Genomic DNA, 21,923 nt, shown 5'->3' with positions numbered 1-21,923 from the left:
ATGAAGAAAATATATATACAAGCCTCCCTAAGTAAAGATAGAGAAAACTGTAGCCCAGAATAAATCCCAAGGGGGCTGCCAGGACCCCAGAGAAGCTGTGAGCTTGAAATTGGTCAGTCCCTGGTAGGCAGGAGATGTCATGGGGGGTTCTAGTGGAGGGACTCACTGCAAGTCTCTCTTAGAACAACTGTGCTGGACAGAGCAAACTCCCGCCACAGCTGGAGGTGGTGTTTACCTCCAGGCTCCATAGGAAGCCATCTGATCATGGCAGGGCCGGGGTGGATTCTTCCTCCTTCTGGCATTTGGGGACCCATGCCCTTCCTGCCTCCCTGAAGTGAGGATGGCTGATTGGCCTCCTCTGTCTCTCTGCCTTCATCAGGTAACATTCCCTCTTTGTCCCCTTTGAAAAAGGAATAATAATTAGAGAATAAGAGTTATTAGGAATTAGACTGTAACTGTCCAAAATAAAAAATTTCATGGAAGAGCGAGAAAATAAAGAAAATCTTTCAGCATGGAGAGAGATAGATAGAGATAGAGATAGAGATAGAGATAGAGATAGAGATAGAGATAGAGATAGAGATAGAGATAGAGATAGAGAGATAGAGATAGATAGGGATAGAGATGAGAGAGAGAGAGAGAGAGAGAGAGAGAGAGAGAGAGAGAGAGAGAGAGAGAGAGAGAGAATATGAGAGACATAGCAAGTAGCAAGGCCAAACCTAGAAGTAAAACTATCCAGCCAATAGGAGTTACAGAGAACACAGAGGGTAGGGCCAGGCCAGGCACACAATGCACTCTCGGTACAACCATTCCAGTGCCAGGCCCCAAGCAGGCAAAGCCCTCCCTCCTGGACCTGGCCCACCGGCTCATAGGGCAGACGGGCAATCTTCAAATTCAGTGCAACGCCCGGGGGATAACGAAAACAGGAGGATAGAGAAACAGCAATCAAGAGATGCTGTGGTCGATGGTGAGGAGGTAAAATCTGAGCAGAGACACTGAATGAAGGGAGGAATCAAGCCTCGTTCAGTCAATATTTGCTGAATGAATAAAAGGTGAAAGTAATAGACGGCAGGGTGGTAGAGTGCTGAGTAAGGCAGGATCGTGCTTTTCTAGTCTGTAAGCCGAGGAGTTCCACTAGATAATCTCTGAATCCTAATTACAAAGGGGTCTTCCTTCCCGCCCAGTAAGTCCACTTGGATTGTTGAGGTCGGGTTAGCGATGTCAGAGAACACTTCCTGCCTGGTGATGTGTTAGGAAACACCAGGCAACGCTTTATCACGGTCTCGGCGAGCGAACTCTGTTCTCCAGGGCCTGGGCGCTGGGGTTTTATACTGTGGCTATTTTTAGTTGTCTGCAGTGGCTGCTGGGACTATTGCCTCAGGAGGCCGAGAACTTTATCCCGGGTGAGGCATTCCATTCTGTAATCATGCCCTGAGGAGCTCTCTAATTGAGATTTGATGATTTACAAGCTCTCTGACAACTAGATACCTCCTTCGAGAAATGCAAGATCAGTTCTTGTGCTGTGTACTCAGCAGTCAGCAAGAAACCTCCCAAATTACTTTGGTCGGTGAATGCCCCAATAGTTCCCATTCAAAACCTTTTGCTGAGATCAAGGGGACAGTTTGCTTTGAGATTGATGGATGCTTGGGAAGTCTTGGTTTGAGGTGGGCCAGGTGGACAATGCCTCATATTGGTTTTTCACAAGGGCATCCCAGGGTCCTTGCCCCCGAGCCCGAGTTTGGTCCTTACCAGTTAAACAGGGACAGCTGGCCTTCAGGAAAGCCACTAGAAAGGTCTGGTTGGGGGACTCAACATGCCAGTGCTCTCACTTCTCTGCTCCAAGATAGTGGCTGTGAAACCCACCACTGCCAAGCTCATTCTCCCACAGCACAGTTCTAGCCTTGCAGCTTCCTAGTTTAACCCCCGGACACTCCCCGCTGCAGACACATTGTGCTCCTAAAGATCCGGCTGCTCCGGAAGGCCTTTTGCCGTCCTAGCCTATCCTCAGGGGTAATTTTACTTCTCCCATGTCTCCACCTTCAGCCCCTTTATGGTCCATCAAATTATATTATTGAGTGTTCCCTACAAAGGTTTATTCCATCCTCCATGCCTGTTATGGACTGAATGTTTGCATCCTCCCAAAATTCAAGCCCTAAGTCCCAGTATAGTTGTATGTAGAGATAGGGCCTCTAAGGAAGTAAGATTAAATGAGGTTGTAAGGATGGAACCCTGATCCTGTGGAATTAATGTTCTTATGAAAAATGACACCAAAGTGCTCACTCTCGCTCTTCCTTGTGAGGACAGAGTTGAAAGGACCACCACCCACAACCAAGAAGAGAACTGTCACCAGACCTACTTTGCTGGTACCTTAGAGCAGTGGTCGGCAAACTGCGGCTCGCGAGCCACATGCGGCTCTTTGGCCCCTTGAGTGTGGCTCTTCCACAAAACACCACATGCGGGCGCGCGCACAGTGCGATTGAAACTTCGTGGCCCATGTGCAGAAATTGGTATTTTGTCCAGACTAGAAGGACATAAATGTGGGTGCTAAGCCCTCCTGTCTGTGGTATATTTGTTATGAAGCCCAAGCTGATTGATACAATGTCCTTACATGCAATCCCTCTTCCCAAAGTGTCCCTGTGGCCATTTCTATGGGACCAAATCCTTCAAGGAAATGCTTCCTTTTCTATGAAGTTTTCTCTGATCTTCTGAGTTAATAACGTCTTCCTCTTCTAAATTCCCAAAGAACATTCTCAGTACTTTCCTTTTGAAAACTTTCACTTTTTGACTTCAGTATTGTAACTATGACCCCTTTCCCACTGAGCTGAAGGTCCTTGAAAGGATGGGCTCACCTCTGTGTCTCCCATAACTATCTAGCACAGCATCATTAACATATTAAAAATGCCAGCCATCCTTCACTGAGAGCCTCCTCTGTGCTAGGCATGGGTGAAATGCTTTCTATGCGAAGTTGGAATCCTCACAATCACCTTCACAAAAAATATATTGCTATTCTCGTTTAAGAATGGTGGGACTTGCTGCATGAGTCTATCCATGTGCGGTGCCTAGAATAGTGAAAGAAACAGAAAGTAGAATGGTGAATCACAGAAACAGAAAGTAGAATGGTGAATCACAGAGACAGAAAGTAGAATGGTGATTTCCAGGGCCTGGGAGGAGGGGAAATAAAGAGTTATTGCTTAATAGGTATAGAGTTTCAGTTTTGCAAGATGATAAGAGTTCTGTGGGTATATGGTGGTGATGTAGCACAGCAATGTGAGTGAATTTAATGCCACTGAATGATATTAACTTAAAAATGGCTAAGAGGTTAAATCTTAGGTTCTGTGTATCACCACAGTTCTTGGAGACGGTGAAGCCTAGGCACAGAGAGGTGAAGTAACTGCCCAAGGTCATCAAACTACAAAGGGGCAGTGCTTGGCTTTGAGCCCTCCCTGTGCACTCTTCTTGTTTTGTTTCATTTTGAAGCATCTTTGCCCGGGTGTCAGGAGCAAGCCTCTACTTTGGAGGGGGAGGAGCGGCCTGTTCTACACTGTGGCCCACCTGTGAGCGTGAGAGTGACAGGTAAGACGGGGCTGCCGCCGGCCTCCCCGTGGAGTCAGCTGACCTCACCCTCGACAGTCATGCTCTGGAACTCTCACTAAATTGAAAATCAAACCCTGCTTCTAAAGCCATTGTCAGGGTTCCTGTAACAAGTAGCCAAACCTCTTCTAACTCACTCAGGGGAGTTAAAAATTCACAGAAAACTCTATAAATGCTTTGGTGATGTCATAAGAAGGAATGAACAGGAGTCCCCCCTAAAGGTGAGGCTTGGAAGTTCTCTTCCTCCCTCATCTCAAGCTGTAAAACCATTGGTTGAGACTCTGGGCAAACCAGTGGCCTCATCATACACCCTGCTCCACACACTCCCAGCATCGTTCCAGGGCAGCCCACTCACGTCTGGGAATGGGAACTCTTCTGGCCAGTCACCACTCAGGCTGAATTCAGTGTTCCTTGCACTGTGTCCTGAGAGTAAGGACAATGCAATGTTTCATGAGGTTCCCCTACATTTCCCATAGTCCCTTAGGAAACCCAAAGAAATGATACCGTGGTCACATTAGCTCCAAGACTTTTTCTGACTTGTTCACCACTGGACCCCAGACACTTGGCACCAAGCCAGGCACAGGGGGGACACTTGCTAAATGTTAGTTGAATTAAATGGAATTGAATTATGTTACCTTATAGAAGCTAGTAGGAGTTAAGCATCACTAGCCCATTTTACAAAGGGAAGTCAGTTTTGTTCGGGAGTCATGGACCAACCAGGACGTGTCACACACTGTTCAAATGCTGGCTGGGCAGCACGGCCGAGTCTTTGCCCTCAGAGTTGGGAAGGACACTGACACAGCGGAGACGTCTTCGTAAACCAAATGGTCTCTCTGGTGTAATTCAGGAGCGGCCCTGGAAAGCACATTAAGACCCACCCTTCAATTTGGTAATTGAATGGATCCTGTCCAGGGCTCTGAGGGCATGAGTATTTTCATAAGACAAACTGAAGCATTCTTCTGTGTGTTGGTTTAAATAAGGTATATTCACCAATCACAAAAGAGTAAAAATCAGGAAAACCAAACCAAGTAAGTCATGGAAAGATCAAGGAAATGCAAATTATTGAGACTTCTATTAAAAAGAAGAGCTGTGCCTGATCAGTGTGACTCAATGGCTGGGTGTTGACCTATGAACCAGGAGGTCATGGTTCAATTCCCAGTCAGGGCACATACCCGGGTTGTGAGCTTGACCCTCATAGGAGGCATGCAGGAGGCAGCCGATCAATGATTCTCCCTCATCATTGATGTTTCTATCTCTCTCTCCCTCTCCTTTCCTCTCTGAAATCAATAAAAACACTTAAAAAAAAAAAAAGAAGAGCAGTCAATCTAAATACTATAAGTGAAAATAATCCTGAGAAAAAGAGATTAGAGTGGCACTAATTTTGTACCTCAGACTTTCACATAAATGAGCTTATTTTATCCTCATAATGATCCAGTGAGATGCTAGGTGAATTGGTCAAGATTGCAGAGCTAGTAAGTGACAGGACCACAATTTGAATCACACGGTGTAGCTCCAGGGTTTCAGCTTTAAACCACTAGGCTAAACTGCCTCCCAAGGTGACACAGGAATGAGGACAATTTAATTGCTGAGGCCTGGAATTTCCTCCTTGATCCTACCCACCACCCTGGTTCCTACATTTCCTTTAGAGGGTAAAGCCTGCCTCTTCTACGAAGCCTTCCTTGATAAATCCAGTCCTTGCCTGTCTCTGAATGTCCTCAGTGCTTATTGGGTACTGTGAATCATAGCTTCTGGAACTCGATTCTACCACAACTCTTGCATTCATTTATAAATGCTTTATGGTGTGCAGCTTACCCCTGAGCTACCTGGCCAGCATCTCACAGGAAGGGCCCTTCTTAGATCACTTTCTATCTCTCACGGCACGTGCACGTGAAGTGCAGAGTGCAGGCTCAATAAAGATTCTTCAACCTGCTGATTTGAAATGGACCAAAGCAATACATAGGGACAGGCAATTGACCTGAGTTCACTCTTAGATCTATAAAATGTTTATTATGGAATAAGAACTCACCACACTCACAATTGTTCAACCTTTACCCTTGTGTTTTCTCAGTAACAACCTCCTCCCCCGGCCCCAGATAACCAGCCCTGCTTTCGCTTGGCAGTTGTTTGTTTGAGAAGGACCCTGATCTCTGGGTCTGGGTTCCAGGCTTACTGCTACATTTAGCCCTGGTGGCGGGAGGGGCAGTATCTTCAGTCCTTGAAGTTATTGCAGCTTTGGTGGATAACACGCCACCACGAGACTCTCCATCGACCTGGGCTTGGCCAATGGACAGTGACAGCTTTATTGAGCTTTTCAAAAACTGATTATTCATAGTAGAGCTGTGCCTAAACAGGTGCCATCTTCAATCAACTGGCTCATAGAAATTTGGAGTAAAGGTACTATTTATAGATGTGAATGATTTTCACTGGTAGTTTGTCTATTTTGTGGGCAAGAACACTCCTCTGTCTCACTAACCTAATCACCGGACCTCTTATTTATAGACAAGGGAGTGAAGGTGCAGAGGGGCCCATGACCACACAGCTCATTGGTCTTCAGGCCAGGTCTGAACCCAGGCTGCCCTACAATAGCACTGTCCTCCACAACCTTCTCTGATGATAAAAATACTCCATATCAGCACTTTCCTTACAGGAGCCATTAGCCACACGAGTCTGTTGAGCATATGAAATGGGACTAGCATGACTGAGAAAGGAATTTTCAATCTTTTTTTCATTTAAATAGCCACTTTCGGCTAATGGCCATCATTTTGAACAGCACAGTTCTAGAAGAATCAAGCCAGTTTGCGGAGTGTTGCTGCTATGAACAGAAAAAGACTAGCCACCACGTTCTTTCTTTTCTTGCCATCACAGAAGTGAACACAGATATCTCTAGAGGGGAAAAAACAACCTGCAGTTGTGGTCCAGTTAACAAAAGGCACTCATGTCAATTACTCATTACCACCTCACATATTTACCATGCAATTGTTATCATTGAAACCTTAGAACATTAGTGCTTTCCTAAACAGTGAATTCCCTTATTTATTTTGACTGTTGCCAGGTGACAGTTGTGCACCAAGCCTGGGCAATCATGCAAGGCTGACAGCTTCTGACAGATCTGGCACTTCTACTGACCCACAGGCTCATGAAGGATGTGGAAGGCTCTGTTCAGAAAGAATTAAGAACCTGGGGCATGGCTTAAAGCCCAGGTTCCTAATACTATAAACTGTACAAAACCCTTGGTTTCAGGGCAAAGTTCATGCTCCTTCCCCAGGGAAAGTCACCTCATGTTTGGAAAGCAGTGTTATCTGGGAGCAGAGCTGCCCACCAGAGCATTTTCCTATGTACATGGTACAATTCATACACAAATTCATTCTGGACACTTTGGGCCTGGGTATCAGAAGGTATCAATTGATAATGGAGGCAACCAAGGAATAGAGAGAAGGCTGAGACTGAGAAGAGCAGCAATGGATGAATTAGGAAAGCTCACTAAGACCAAAGTTGTGTCATCAGAGACAAAGGTTAAGATCATCCACACCCTTGTACTCCCAATTACTCTGTATGGATGTGAAAACTGGATAGTGAAGAAGGACGATGGGAAAAAAAAATATTCATTTGGAATATGGTGTTGGAGGAGATCTCTAAAGATATCCTGGACCACCAGAAAAATGAACAAGTGGGTCCTAGAGCAAATTAAGCCTGAAATATTGCAAAAATGACAAAACTGAAGCTGTCCTACTTTGGGCACATCATGAGAAGGCAGGGTTCTTTGGAAAAAACAATAGTGTTGTAAAAAATAAACAGCAGCAAGAAAAGAGAAAGACCAAACATGAGATGGATTAGCCCCATAAAAGAAGTCATAGGCATGAGTCTACAGGAGCTAAGCAGGGCTGTTGAAGACAGGACATGTGGATATGACTCATTTATAGGGTCATCGGGAGTTGGATCCCACTCATTAGCACATGACAACAACATGAGCAAGTAGCTTGAAAATGGGATTCCTTTTGGTAGTAGTAAGTCCACTTTTCCTAGCGTTTTCCAAGGTAACTCAGAATCACCAGAGGCTTGAATGGTAAGAGCTTAAAAGAAGAGAAGGTGGTATAGTATTTTGACTTGTATTGGTGAATGATTAACTAGGACATCTATTTTCCTGTCTTCTCATTGCTGAGAACTTAAAGTACATATAAAGACATTGCAAAAGACAATATACTCTTAAAAGATAATAGAAATGAGGAGGGTCAGCAAGCAACCTGTGCCTAAAGGCTAAATATTTCCCCACAAAAATCATTTTAATGTCATTACTATTAGATTTTAGTTCAGTTGAGCTTCATGACTATATTCCAAACTGTAATTCAAACTTGAATTCAAGGGGCCAATATTTGGGAAGAAAGGAGAAGCAACTCAAGAGGAATGGGGATCTTAAAGCCCATTAGGACAACCTCCACTGCTGGCCAGACGGAGAAAAAGGAACCAGATTTATTCTTATCAACTAGAACATTACCTTAAACAACTAATAAAGCAGACAAACTATATGAAGTGATGATTTTCAGACATTGGGGTGGATAGAACAGGACCCAAATACAGGTTGGCAGTCTCTCTGAGTTGAGGAGAAAAAGTTTGGAGTTTGGGAAGGTCGAGACAGCAAGACATTGAGGGTCTAACAACCAGAGAGAATGGAGCTGCAGAGAAAGAGAGAGAGAGAGAGAGAGAGAGAGAGAGAGAGAGAGAGAGAGAATGAGAGAGAGAGAGAGAGCGCCTATGGGGAATTAACTTAAAATGGCTCAAGGAACTAAATATAAAACTTAAATCTATAAAACTGCTAGAAGAAAATATAGGAGAAAAATCCTTGTGACCTTGGGTTGGACAAACATTCCTTAGATAGAGCACAAAAAACACAAACCATAGAGGGAAACATTGATAAATGGACTTCATCAAAATAAAAAACTCGTGTCTTCAAAAGACACTTATGAAATGAAAAATGAAGCCACAGACGTGTAAACTATTTGAGAAACACTTGTCTGATAAACATTATCTTGTGTACATAAAGACTCTTAATATTCAATGACTTAATGCTAAAATAATAATAAGCAAAATATTTAAACAGATATTTCATCAAAGAACACTTAACAATGCGTAGTAAGTACATGCAAACATGCATAACATCATTAGTCATAGAAAATGGAAATTAAAGCTGCAATGGAATACCATTGTACATTTACCAGTATGCCTAAAACTTAAAGACTGACAATACCAAGTGCTAGAAAGGAACAGCTAGAAGTCTCATACAAATTCTGAAAATAATTTGAAAGTTTTTAAAAATAAGGTTAAGTATGCCCTGACCATATAATACAGTAATTCCACTCCTAAGTATTTGCCCAAGATAAATGAAAACAGAATCAACACTAGAGTTTATATGTGAATGTTTATAACTGCTTTATTAATAATAATCTCAAACTTGGAACGAACCCAAGCCTCCATCAATTGTCCATGCATGAACAAATGGTGTTATAATCATACAATGAAATACTACCCAGTAATAAAAAGAAACCAACTGATGATATATGTACTAACATGGATGAGTTAAAAAGCATACAGCTAAAGTGAAAGAAACCACACACAAAAGATTAAATAGAGTTTAATTCCATTTATATGATACTTTTAAACAGGTAAAACTAGAGTGATTAAAAAAAAGCTGGAAGGTGGGAAGAGATTAACCAACGAACTAGTATGCATAGATGCATAACCCATGGACACAGACAATAGTGCAGTGAAGGCCTGGTTGGGGGCGGCGGGGGCCGGGGGGGTTAAGGTGGGGGTTTCAATGTGGGGAAAATGGGGGACATCTGTAATACCTTCAACAATAAAGATAAATTTTAAAAAATCTCTGTCATTGCCAGGAGTCAAGGGGTGGCTGGAGGAAGATGCATGGAGATGGGTCAAGAGGGAACTTTTTGAAGTGATGGACATATTTATTCTATGCTATGATTGTAATGGTTGGGACACAACTGTATACATTTGTTCAAAACTCATTGACATTTATATTTAAAATTGCTGAATTTTAATGTATGTAAATTATGTCCCAATAAAATTGATCCCCCTGAAAAGCAATATACATAATAGGATATGCAGTATAAGACCATCTGTATTACTAGTAAATAAAGGGAAAGAAAAAGATAGTTTCAAATATATGAACATACACACATTTGCTGGACTGGGCATAAAAGGACACTTAATAAAAATTCTAGAATGAATTGCCTCAGAAAATAGAGATGGGGTGACTGAAGGAATATGCTGGGAGAGAAACTCTAGCTTTTGTACCTTTCGAATTTTGAACCAGGCAAACAATTAACACGTTAAATGTGGGGAGAAAAGACAGTTGGGCTCCCAAACCAGTTTCTTGACAATATGATCTGAGTCTCAATCCTGTTTCTATGTGAGGGTATCTCTGTCTTTGTTACTCACAATCTCCTCCTTCCTTATTTTAAAAATCACAGAGTTGCCCAATAGTATGTTCACTATATACTTCAGAGGACATTAGAAGAATATAAAATTAAGATGTGAGGGGGGATTTCTTCATGGGAGGGAAACTATTTTACTATAGGGGAGAAAAGCTTTCATACATAGCAGGTTAGAACCTGGGGGCTCTTGGGTTTAGCTCATTCAAACTGTTTATTTTTATTCGTTACAAGTGAGAAATTCAATGTTCAGAGAGCGTAGATGACATCCCCAACGTTTCATGGCGAGTCAGTGCCAGCATCCAGATGGAGACCTAGCTCTTAAGCCCTATTACAGAGATAATATCAATAAAGCAGGTGACCCAACACAGGCACGGTTCAAAGTAAACATTCAGGAAATATTAATCCCCCCTTCTCTTTTTCCCCTACCTCACCAGTTGGCTTGTATCAGGACACACCATCTACTCAACCCCACCTCAAAGGCAAATATCAGTGAAAACAGAGACATAGTGGCCTTTACTTGAACACTGACCAAATTCCCCAGAGAACACTAATAAGCTTTCCTTTCAAAAAAGAACTTCTCATCCCATTATCTGATCCATTTAATTGAATTCGACAATATGTGCAAGCCCCAACTATCAGCCAGGTTCTGTGCTAGGGTGGGTGTACATGCACAGGTAGGTAAGATGCAGCTGGAGAACACTTCCATTAGGGCGCTTTCACTCTAGAGAGGAACAAGTGGTGATACATCCTCCCCCAGGTGATGGCAATGTTAGGTGAGAAGCCCTAAGCTGGAGGGACGCATTTCGGTAGCAACAACCTGGAGGTTCAGAGACGGCTTCCCAGGGAACATAAGTCCAGAAAGAAAAGGAGGAGTTGGTCTGATGCCGAAGGGGAGGAGATGCTGCAGGCAGAGGGATCGCCATGGGCAAAGCCAGATGAGGCAGAACAGCATCTCATCTGTGGGGAGCTCAGCATTCCTGGGGCGTAATAAGTGAGGGAGGAAGGGATGGGAGATGGGACCAGAGAGGCTCTCAGGTTGTTAGGGACAGGACATAAGACCTGGCATATGATCCTCAAAGGTGTTGGCGATGGGCAAGGCTTAACACAGGGGAGTTACTAACTGATTTGCAATTCTGTCCCAAGGGATGGTCTTTACTCCAGTAGGCAGGTGAAAATTACCTGAGTTCAGTTCACTTTGACCAACATTTACAGAGCCCACTGTGTCAAGCCCAGCACACTCAGGACACTATGCTGCAGAGATAAGCAACATGTGGTCCCTTCCCTCAAGAAGCCGACATTCTGGTGACCTAACCTTTAAAAATGGGAGTCCAGAAAGGATATATCATATCTTTCACTATTCTCACACTGTTTCCCTTCCCCAGTGTTTTCATTGGCAGCCCAACCCAGTCAGCTGATGTTCTCTTTTCCCTCACTTTCTGCAGGTCACTGGGCTTGGTCTACCTTCCGTGTCTATAGACAGCACAGTATTTGGTCAATTATACGGATGCAGAAACACAAAAGCAGGCCCAGGAACTGGGCACATTGAATTAGCAGCTGTGGTGATACTGTTACCACGGGCAGCTCTTTGCACCGTTTAACACCAACTGCAGGGCAAATCCTTGAGTCCTTTGACTGGAACATCCCTTCACAGTTCAACAAATCAAGCTAAGCTCTTAGAATATTGGCTTTCTGCCCAACTTCAGGATATGGTGCTAGGAACATGCAGGCATTCTCATGAATGTCTGAGAACTAACAAGAAGAATATGCAAGCACTGCTGAATTCTCACATAACCCCTTGCATTTGGTGGGAAATATGGATCCAGGAGTGCTTACTCATGTCCAGAGGTTCCCATCAATTCAACTCAATCCTACCTTCAGGGCTGCGATGGGTTGATGAGAGCCTCCCTTCCCAAAGACATGTTCAACCAGAACCTGCACAGCTGACCTTACTTGGATAACAAAAAAGGGGAGGGGGTGTCTTTATAGATGTAATTAAGTTAAGGATCTTGTGATGCAATCATCTGGATTGGGTTGGGTCCTAAATACATTGGCAGTGTTTATAAGGGAAGAGAAGGGAAAACGCAGAGACACAGGAGGGGAAGGCCTTATGGTGACGGAGGTAGAGAGGGCAGCGATGCAGCCCAAGCCAAGGAATGGCAGGAGCCATCAGAAGCTGGAAAGGGCAAGGAAGTCTCCCTTAGAGCTGTCAGAGGGAGTGTGACTCTGCCAATACCTTGACTTCAGACTTCTGGCTTCTAGAACTGTGAGAGAATAAATTCCTGTTGTTTTTAGCCATAAAATGTGTGGCAATTTGTTTCTGCAGCTCTGTGAAACTAACATAGGGGACTTGAAGCACCACTCTCCCTACTGCTACGGGCCTTCCTCTTCCCTCAATGCCCTGAGGACCCCTGGGTGATGTAGTCCCTCCTTCCATTATTCAATCCTCGTGTAAATGGCCATGAACCAAGTATGTGAGAATGGATAAAAGGCAGGCCCTCCTTCAACAGTTCATAGCTAGAGAGAGAGATAAGGGCATTAAAAGGTAATTATAACATTTCAGTGTTATGGGCTGAATTGTGTCTCCCCAATATTCATATGTTGAACCATAATCCCTTGTACCTCAGAATGTGACAGAATTTGTAGACAGAGTCTTTAAAGAAGTGATTAAGTTAAAAGGAGATCATTAGGGTGGGCCTTAATCCAACATGACTGGTGTCCTTATAAGAAGAGGAGAATGGCACACAGACACACACAGGTGAAGGGCCATGTGGAGACACTGGAGAAGATGGCTGTCTATAAACTAAAGAGAGAGGCCTAAGGAGAAACCAACATGGACGTACACAGAAGACATGATGAATACCCAGGTAGGCAAGTGGGATACATCACAGAGATAGATAACATTGAGAGTTCACGGACCCTCCTGAGATCATGTTCCACACAAAAAAAATTGTGTAGAGTTTTGCATGTTCATAAGCACCTAGCACCCAAGGCTAGGGATGCCAATATATTTTTTAAAAAGTGCCTTGGATTGAGAGGCCAAATTCCTGCCTCACCCCACTTCACAGGCAGCCTTGGGCAAGTTCCTGACCTTCTCTGTTTTCAATGTTCTTGTCATAGCTTTATAATTCTGGTGCTTCTCTGATTGATAGCACTGATTCACAGAGCCCACTAGTTCAGAGGGGCACCTAGAAAAAAGTTTTGAATAAAATTTGGACTTGATGGTATTCCCAGCACCCTAATTAAAAAGAAAAGTGACACGAATAGAAATCTTTGTTCAAACCTGCTCATTGTTCCATTTTTGTGTACTCCCTTGGTTCTGAGAAAGGACAATGGGGCACATGCAGTAGGCTCAGACTTGCTTCTGCTCACAAATGTCTCCAAGGACGTGCGTCCACATGTCCTTATGACTGACATTAGAGCAGGAGTTCCTAGTGACTGTGGAACAGGAAGACCCTTCCAGGGCTCCAGCTGTTTCCAAACACCTAAATGTGCAACTTCTGAGTAGTCCATCCAGGTAGGCCAGCCACAAAAACTTTTTTATTGGAAACTATATTGACACAACCTCAACCCAAACTTTGTGTTGAATCCATATGTCCCCCCAATATAAATAACTAGATATACAAACACACAATATATAAATCAATATCATTCTTGCTAACTTTTTCCAGAAATTTGTCTGTACGAAGTCAAAGATCTAACTATTTGGCCCTATCCAGACAATTGTATGAACAATAACTTAATGCACATTTTTTTTTATACACAAGCTTCTCCACCTCCCCCTGCTCCTGAGGGGTGATCAGGGCAGCACTCGCTGTTAGCTTCAGCCCCAATAGCTCCACACTGGCAGCAGGTGCCGTCAGCGCATGCAAGCGGCAACAGCAGGAGCGGAGAAGCCAGCAGACAGTGGACGAGAGCTGTGGCGGGAGGGGCTGGGCGGGGCTACGGAGGATGGGCCAAGAACCGCCCCTGTGTCCACTGCAGCCTCACAACCCACAGTTCCTTTCAAGGTGCACATATTCATTAACTGGGCCCCTAGTATTAGATATTTACTTATTTATTTATCCATCAGTTGTCTCTGCCACTATAACATGAAGTGCATGGGAGTTAGGACTTTGTTTTCATCATGGTTGTAAACTCAGGGCCTGGCATGATAGCTATCTGCTGAATGAATAAATAAAGGATATGTTTTAATTAAGTATTTGGCCAACACCCTGAAATGGCTAACCCTCAGTACCTAGAGTTACAAGCCTGTGTGACATTTTCACTGACTGGTCAGTGTAATTTAGGAATCACACACTGCTCTCCTGCTGTTTTTCCTGTCACCAGTATCAGTTGGAGATGCCAGAACAGGTGAGAACATCATACACAAATGAGTACAGGTGTAGACACAGCCCACACGGTCTACACTAGCACAGCCCAGGAGAAGAAACCCCAGGACTGTACAGTAACAAGTTCCACTAGGGAAGTGGCTCACACACCTGAGCCCCATCATATTTGGGGGTTCTACACGCACTCTGGGTTGCTGGGAGGAAGAGGAGCCTGAGCAGGTTACACTCAGGGCGAGCCTCTGGTAGTTACTGAAAATTCTTTGCTCCCGTGCGCTACGGTCTTGCGAAGAGGAGGAGACTCTCCACTTCCATGCAAGCAGAACAGCCTGTTTTACCCATTTTCATATATTATATTTATATGCAACATAATAAAGGTCTTCAGAGAGGATGAGGGGCATAGAAGCAGGAATTCTAACTGCCCCTCTTCTTACAAGTTCTGTTGAATATCCGTTAAAAAGAGGCCACAAACAGGAGCTGAGGTCTATGGTGCATTTTGTAACATGTTAGTTAACATAATTCTTTTTTTTTTTTTTAAGTAAACTTCCCAGCTGGTGTGGCTCAGCAGTTAAGTGTTGACCTATGAAACAGGAGGTCATATTTCAGTTCCCGGTCAGGGCACATGCCCTGGCTGCAGGCTTAATCCCCAGTGGGGGATGTGCAGGAGGCAGCCCATCAATGATTTGCTCTCATCATCATCATCTCTCTCTCTCTCTCTCTCTCTTTCTCTCTCCTCTTCTCTCTGAAATAAAAATAATTAATGAAACATTTTTTAAAAAGAATATAAACATAAAAAGTAATAAATCCAATATTTGCTTTATGGTACCATGGATTATAAATAATTTAGGAATCACTCGTTGCTCTCCTGCTGTTTTTCCTGTTGTCGGTACTGGTTGGAGATGCCAGCACCTCTTTTCCCTTCAACTTCTGTTTGGTTCAACACCAGTGACAGGCTAATTTGTGGTGAAATCAACACTTTCCCAAACTTACAAAAAATTGTCTTAGTACCAAGACAATGATGAGGATGATTGCTTGTTGCATGGGTGCTTCTGTCCTGAGAACAAATAGGCCTCGTCCTCATGTTTAAAAAATGAGGTTTTCTTGGAAATGGATGCAACGGCGATGTGGATATGGGGCTGGAAGGCACCGGCTCCAAGGTCCCCGCCCCCCAGAACACCCACAGCACTCGCCTCACTCCTCTTTTCACCAAATTCAGCCACGTGGGAGTCTGTCTCCAGAACCCCATTGTTTTCTTTTTTTAAATTTTTTTATTGATTAAGTTATCACATATGTGTCCTTATCTCCAGCAAGAGCCCTCACTGTCTTTCCCTTTCCCCCACAAATGCTCAATATAATACAAGAAGGTTTGTTGGGTACCTAAATATGAGTCAAACACTCTGCTAGTTACTTTTTAAAAAGACCTTGTGGTAGAATAAAGGAGATACAATTTACACACAAAACCACTAGGGGAAAGTACAGAGTAGAAAATAACAATGCATTCAATTAGTAAATAAAGTGTGTTTCACCAGAGGATTTCTTGGAAACCAGAAAGAAGAGAAATGATTGTAAACTGGAGAATTGTAGGTTCGTAGAGTAATCATTTTTATTAGCAAATATAGTAGTATTGCCTGACCAGTGTGGCTCAGTGGTTGAGCGTCAACCTATGAACCAGGAGGTCACGGTTCAATTCCTGGTCAGGGCACATGCCTGGGTTGCGGTTGCGGGCTTGATCCCGGTAGGGAGCATGCAGGAGGCAGCCGATCAATGATTCTCTCTCATCATTGATGATTTTCTCTCTCCCTCTCCCTTCCTCTCTGAAATTAATAAAGATATATTTAAAAATATACAGTAGTATTACTAATATGTTGCCTTCATATGTAAAAAAAATGTAAATACGAATATTATGGGGGGTGATTGTTGTGAAAAATGTTTTCCATCGTATTTAAATTAACCAATTCCTGGAGTGTTTTTATAATATTCATAGCCATAATCTTTATCACATACCAGTCTGATACAAAGATTGCCAAAGTTCTTTGCTTAAATATCGTAAGCGTTAAACATTAACACTGATAATTGGTGTCTTACTACTACAGCAATGGTTTTACTTAATCAGGTATTTTAGTTAGATTGGTACCAAAAGGGCAAGCTCAGTGACAGAGGTAACATTTATTGACCATTTATCTGAAGCACCTGTAACCTTAGAAACGTTAAGAATGAAACTCCAGCACCGGCCGGCGGATTTGACTTTCTCTCACAAGCCTTGGTTTTGTTTTTGAAAATCATGCTGCTGAAGGAAATTTACCAGCTGGGAGAATGTACTTCAGGTCTGTCACAAGGTAGTGATTTCAGCAGCAAGTTCCGCTCACTCATACGTCAACTCTTAAAAAACGCTTCGCCCATCGTATACAGCAGTCAATGATTAGACACTCGCTTTACATTCACATTCCAGTCCTGCAACTCGGAGCCTTCCCGGGTGAACCCTGGAAGGACGGGTTTAATGAGCCTTACTCTTGACTACATAGGGAGATCCCAGGACCCTGACACCACGCATCCTTTCCTGGTCACTCAGAGCAAAATAAAGCACCAACTATGCCACCTGCAAGGGCAGGGGTGCCCGTCAGAGGCAGCCTTACCTTCACGAAGAGGAAGATCTCAGGGTTTGTGGAAGCTGATTCGTCTTCTTCTAAATCATTGGCAGCAGAATAGCCGGTGAGGGAATATTCACTGCTCTTCTGGACGGTGAAGCTTGAAGGAGAAGGCAGGTTCCCCTCCATCATGCGTCTGTTCTCCTGTAGCTCTTCCGGGGTCGTCTCCTGGTCCTGAATTGGTGAGTATAATTCTTCCACTGAGATGTTCCCATCCTCCTGGGGCTCACCTGGTTGAGGATCCGGGGCCGGAGGACATATCGCAAGAAACGGGAAGCAGCCTTCTTCTTCTGGTTGGGAAAAAGCCAGGCTGTTGTCCTCACTCCCGACGGCATAAGCTGATACAGATTCATAGTCATGGGTTTCCAGCTCAGTGGCATATACATTGTTTTCTGAGCTCAAGTCTTCGTGGATGTTATGATAAAGGGGACCTTCATTTTCTGCTGGCTGGTCTGGAACTTCATACACCGTCTCTGTTTGGACGGTGTCATAAGTGGTGCTATAGTCTTCGTCATTCATGTTTTCGTAGCTCATGGATCCTTTTGCAAGCAGATCTGAGTAGAACCCAAGTGAGTGAAGAGATAGAGGATGCTGCACTCCCTTGCAGAAGAGTCAACAGGCTTTTGAACAGAAACTAGCAGCCACTATCGATGACAGGTCTCTAACAATCATTTACCGGAGACTTTACTCAGCAAAGCACAAATCCATTGGCTACAAGATAAAGCTTACACACTCAGTTAACTCTTTCATCCCTAAGGGCACTTCAACTACACTCTGGGGTTGTTCTTATTGCCAGTAATTTCAATTCTTTGGATCTACTAGAGGTTGAATTGAATTTCTTCCATGTCCACATTAAAATTCTGAATATTTCACTACTTGTCACTAATAGAAGCTCCTTCTTCCAATTGCCCTCAAATGTTGTCAACAGGCCGAGACCGGTTTGGCTCAGTGGATAGAGCGTCGGCCTGCGGACTGAAAGGTCCCAGGTTCGATTCCGGTCAGGGGCATGTACCTGGGTTGCGGGCACATCCCCAGTGGGGGATGTGCGGGAGGCAGGTGATCGATGTTTCTCTCTCATCGATGTTTCTAACTCTCTATCTCTCTCCCTTTCTCTCTGTAAAAAAATCAATAAAAATATATTTTTAAAAAAAAATGTTGTCAACAGTCAAGACGGTCCTACAATTCAGTTCTTCACAATGGTAATATCTATTTATAGTTGAATTCAAAACAAAACAATTGAGTATGGATACCCAATGATAAATGAGTTATGTGTACTCCAGTTGGGCACTAAACTCTATTTGCATTTCTTATCTGGAAATGGCATTAGGTGATCAAGTGGCAGAAGAAAAAAGATAATGCTCTGGTCTATGGGCACATCAGTACGACCACCAAAAAGAAGGGGCTCCAAGATTTATGGCTTCGGGTTTTATTTTTCCCTCTTCAATCTGGGTGATCATCACAGTCAGCAAACATTCACTAAGATTTTATTATAAACAGGATACTGAACTGAGCACTAAATAGGTGAGTTAGAAGATACGTTCTCTGTTATTAGGGGACTACTAAGTAGTAGTAGGAAGGCCAGGAAGATAAACTAAAACCCTAATGGTCACAGAATAAACTAATCAAGCTTTACTTCTTGCAGCTGGCCCAGGTCTGGCATAAGCAGCAAAGAACTGTGTGCAAATTTGCCTAGGAGATGTCTTATGCAGATGTCATATACAGGCTCTTCGTTTTTCAGTCTGCTGCTCTGTTCTGCTAATTCCTACTTCCATCACCACATCACATGCATCTTTCCCTTTGAAGTGACAACCCACCCAGATGAACTGTAAAAGGACTTCAATGTCTGGAAATCATGTGAAAATTGAGAAGCAATGCAACTCCAGTTGACAGGTTTCAAAGCATTTGGTGAACAGTGTGACAAAACTCTATTGTACTCTTAGCTTCAATATTGTATCCAGAAATCTTGTGGAATGAAATAGAATTATGGATTTTGGGAATTCTAGAATTCTGACAAAGAATATAGAATTCTAACTCAAAGAATAGATAAGGGGAGAAATGCCAGAAGCAGACCATTGACACTAGTCCCTCATCTTCTTGAAAACTGAGGTTTGATGGGTCCAAATACCTGATAAATTACCACTGGTTCCAGAACCAGGTGTTTGTAACTGATGGAATCCCCAGCTCAATTCCTCCACATAATGTTAGCACTGGAGAAGACCCAAAAGCCCGTTCAGCCTCACATTTTATTGTATACTTGAGAAGAGCCTGAAACCTTGAAAGGGGAAGCGAGTGGTCCAAGTCTGCACAGAACTAATGAGCTGATTTCAGCTGCAGCTTCCTAACATCCAGCTCTGCCACCCTCCTGCTGCTCGCACCCTTCCTTTAAGTCAGCATTTTCCAACTTTTTTTCATGATCACACCCTTATCTCCCCCTACCTGACCCCCCCAAAATCCTTTCTAGATATTTTCCCCATGAATTTAAAATACTGCAAATATACTAGATATCTGTTTATGTAACGTATGTAATCTGTGCTTTATACATAGAGAAAGATTTTTGTTCCCCAAGAACCAATTTCTCCCGTTTGTGTAATATTGCTTTTTCTTTTTAATCCTCACCTGAGGATATGTTCACTGATTTTAGAGAGAGGGGAAGGGCGAGAGACTGAGAGAAACACCAATGTGAGTTGCCTCCAGTACACATGCTGACTGGGATCCAGCCTGCAACCTTTTGGTGCACAGAACAATGCTCCCACCAAAGGAGTGAATCTCGGACCCGATGACATTGTTCTTTTTTAAAAAAAAAAATGTTTTTCTTGATTTCAGAGAGAGGAAGGGAGAAGGAGACAGAAACATCAATGAAAGAGAAACATGGATTGGCTGCCTCCTGCACACGCCCTACTAGGGATCAAGCCTGCAACCGGGGCACGTGCCCTGGAATGGAACCTGCAACTTAATGGTGCATGGGACGACACTCAACCAACTGAGCCACTCCGGCCAAGCACGACCTCGTTCTTTTAAGAATGTGTGCTTTAATTGCGAAAACACTTGTGGTGGGTAACTATAATCAGGCACTGGATTATATGCCATTCTGCACTGTTACCAAAGAATAATTTTCTACAGCCTGTGCATATGCACACAGCCTGCTACGAAGTCCTCACCGTGGTGCTGACCCAGTGGGGCGGCAGGGCTGGTGAAACTAAGGGCCCAAGAGCACACAGACATTTCATCAAATGACTCCCCTTTTATCCCTTCTCAGGGCACACCCGTCATGATGTAGTTACTGGCTGTAACATGAAACTAGTCATCCTGTTACAATGCAAGTCAGGTCATTCCACTCCTGCTTAACTCCCTGCAATGGCTCCCCATTTCTCTCAGTAAAAGCCAAATTCCTTACAATGACCCACAAGGCCCTAGAAAATCTACACCAGCTCCTCTATGCCTGTTTTTCTCCCCCTTGCTTCCCCGGCTTCAAATGACCTGGCCTCCTTGCTATGCCTGGAACACTCCAGAATGTTCCCATATGAGGATTTTTGTATTGGCTGTTCCCCCTGCTCAGAATACATTTCCCCTGGATATCCACATAGTCAATTCCCCAGACTCCTCTAAGTTATTTCTTATACCTCCTCTTCTCAGTGACGCCACTCTGCTGTTTTATTTAATATGACAACCTACCTCAACTCCTACCTGTTATCCCCTCCTCATTACTAAAAACCCTGCCTGAGTTTTTGTTACTCTTTCCCTAACACCTATCAGCTTCTAATGAGACATACACATTACAGTACGTATTTATGATGTCCAGAGTTTACATTCTGCCTTCTCCCACTTCTATATAAACCCCTAATGGGCACAGATTTCTGTCTGCTTTTTCATCATGGTCTGAAGCACCTGGCCCATATTAGATACCCAATACATATTTGTGCAATGACTTTTTAAAAAATATATTTTATTGATTTTTTACACAGAGAAAGGGAGAGGGATAGAGAGTTAGAAACGTTGATGAGAGAGAAACATCAATTCAGCTGCCTCCTGCACACTCCCTACTGGGGATGTGCCCACAACCAAGGTACATGCCTTTGACCGGAATTGAACCTGGGACACTTCAGTCTACAAGCCAACGCTCCATCCACTGAGCCAAACTGGCCAGGCTGTTCAATGACTTTTTATAATGATTTGATATCTTTGTCCTCCACTGGACATGTAAGTTTCATGAGAACAAAGCCCATGTCCATTTGCCCATCACTGTATACCTAAAGTCCAGCAGACATGACATATAATAGGTATTAAATATTTGTTTTATAAACAAGTAAAATGGAGGAGGTGTATCTAGAATTCATGTCCTCTTATTCCTGGTCTAGTGTCTTTCCATGTTATATGTATAATCATAATCTCATCTCCTCACTCTATTATAAACTCCTGCAGGAAGAGAACTGATAAGTGGATCTTCCACAGAAATTTGTATAAAGCAAGTTGGCTTGTTTACTTGTGAAAGGAAGAGTTCACCAACCAATTTATCAATCAAAAATATTTTGAGGGCTCTATATGTCTGTTGCTTATAACCCAGGAAAGGAAATAAAACATGGATTCATCAGTTTGAGAAGTTTTAAGACTGCTTGTGCGCTTTTGGGATTACAAGTCTGCTGTCATACCCATGTTTGGAAACCTCCAGTGGGCCCAAGCTTATACAGGAAGATGTCTGTTCCAAGAGCGTTCACAGTTGGGACCCAGCCTCTTTGTCCAACCAGCTTTTCCCCTCAACTCTCCCCCAAATACCTACTCTATAATCAGGAAAGGTGCTCATCCCTGAATACACTATGCCATTTCTTGCCTCTATGCTTTTGTATATACTGTATGTTGCCTCTCCTGGGCAAAATTCTACTCTTTCTACTATATGCAGGATTTAAAGATGCATAAGAGGG

General features: G+C 43.4%; 1 protein-coding gene across 1 annotated transcript in view; it reads right to left on the bottom strand.

Moving 5' to 3' along the window:
• Positions 1-17,526, bottom strand: part of CLIC5 (chloride intracellular channel 5) — a 155,207-nt gene extending 137,681 nt beyond the window's left edge. The window contains exon 1 of the mRNA XM_036317249.1: positions 16,996-17,526. Within this exon, the coding sequence (XP_036173142.1) occupies positions 16,996-17,526 (531 nt within the window). The remainder of the gene's footprint in view (positions 1-16,995) is intronic.
• Between the last annotated feature and the right edge of the window lie 4,397 nt (positions 17,527-21,923).

Source organism: Myotis myotis, unplaced genomic scaffold, assembly GCF_014108235.1.
Source record: "Myotis myotis isolate mMyoMyo1 unplaced genomic scaffold, mMyoMyo1.p scaffold_m19_p_7, whole genome shotgun sequence".
Lineage (NCBI taxonomy): Eukaryota > Metazoa > Chordata > Mammalia > Chiroptera > Vespertilionidae > Myotis > Myotis myotis.
The sequence above is the reverse complement of the archived record's forward strand: the minus strand, read 5'-3'. Positions and strand labels throughout refer to the sequence as shown.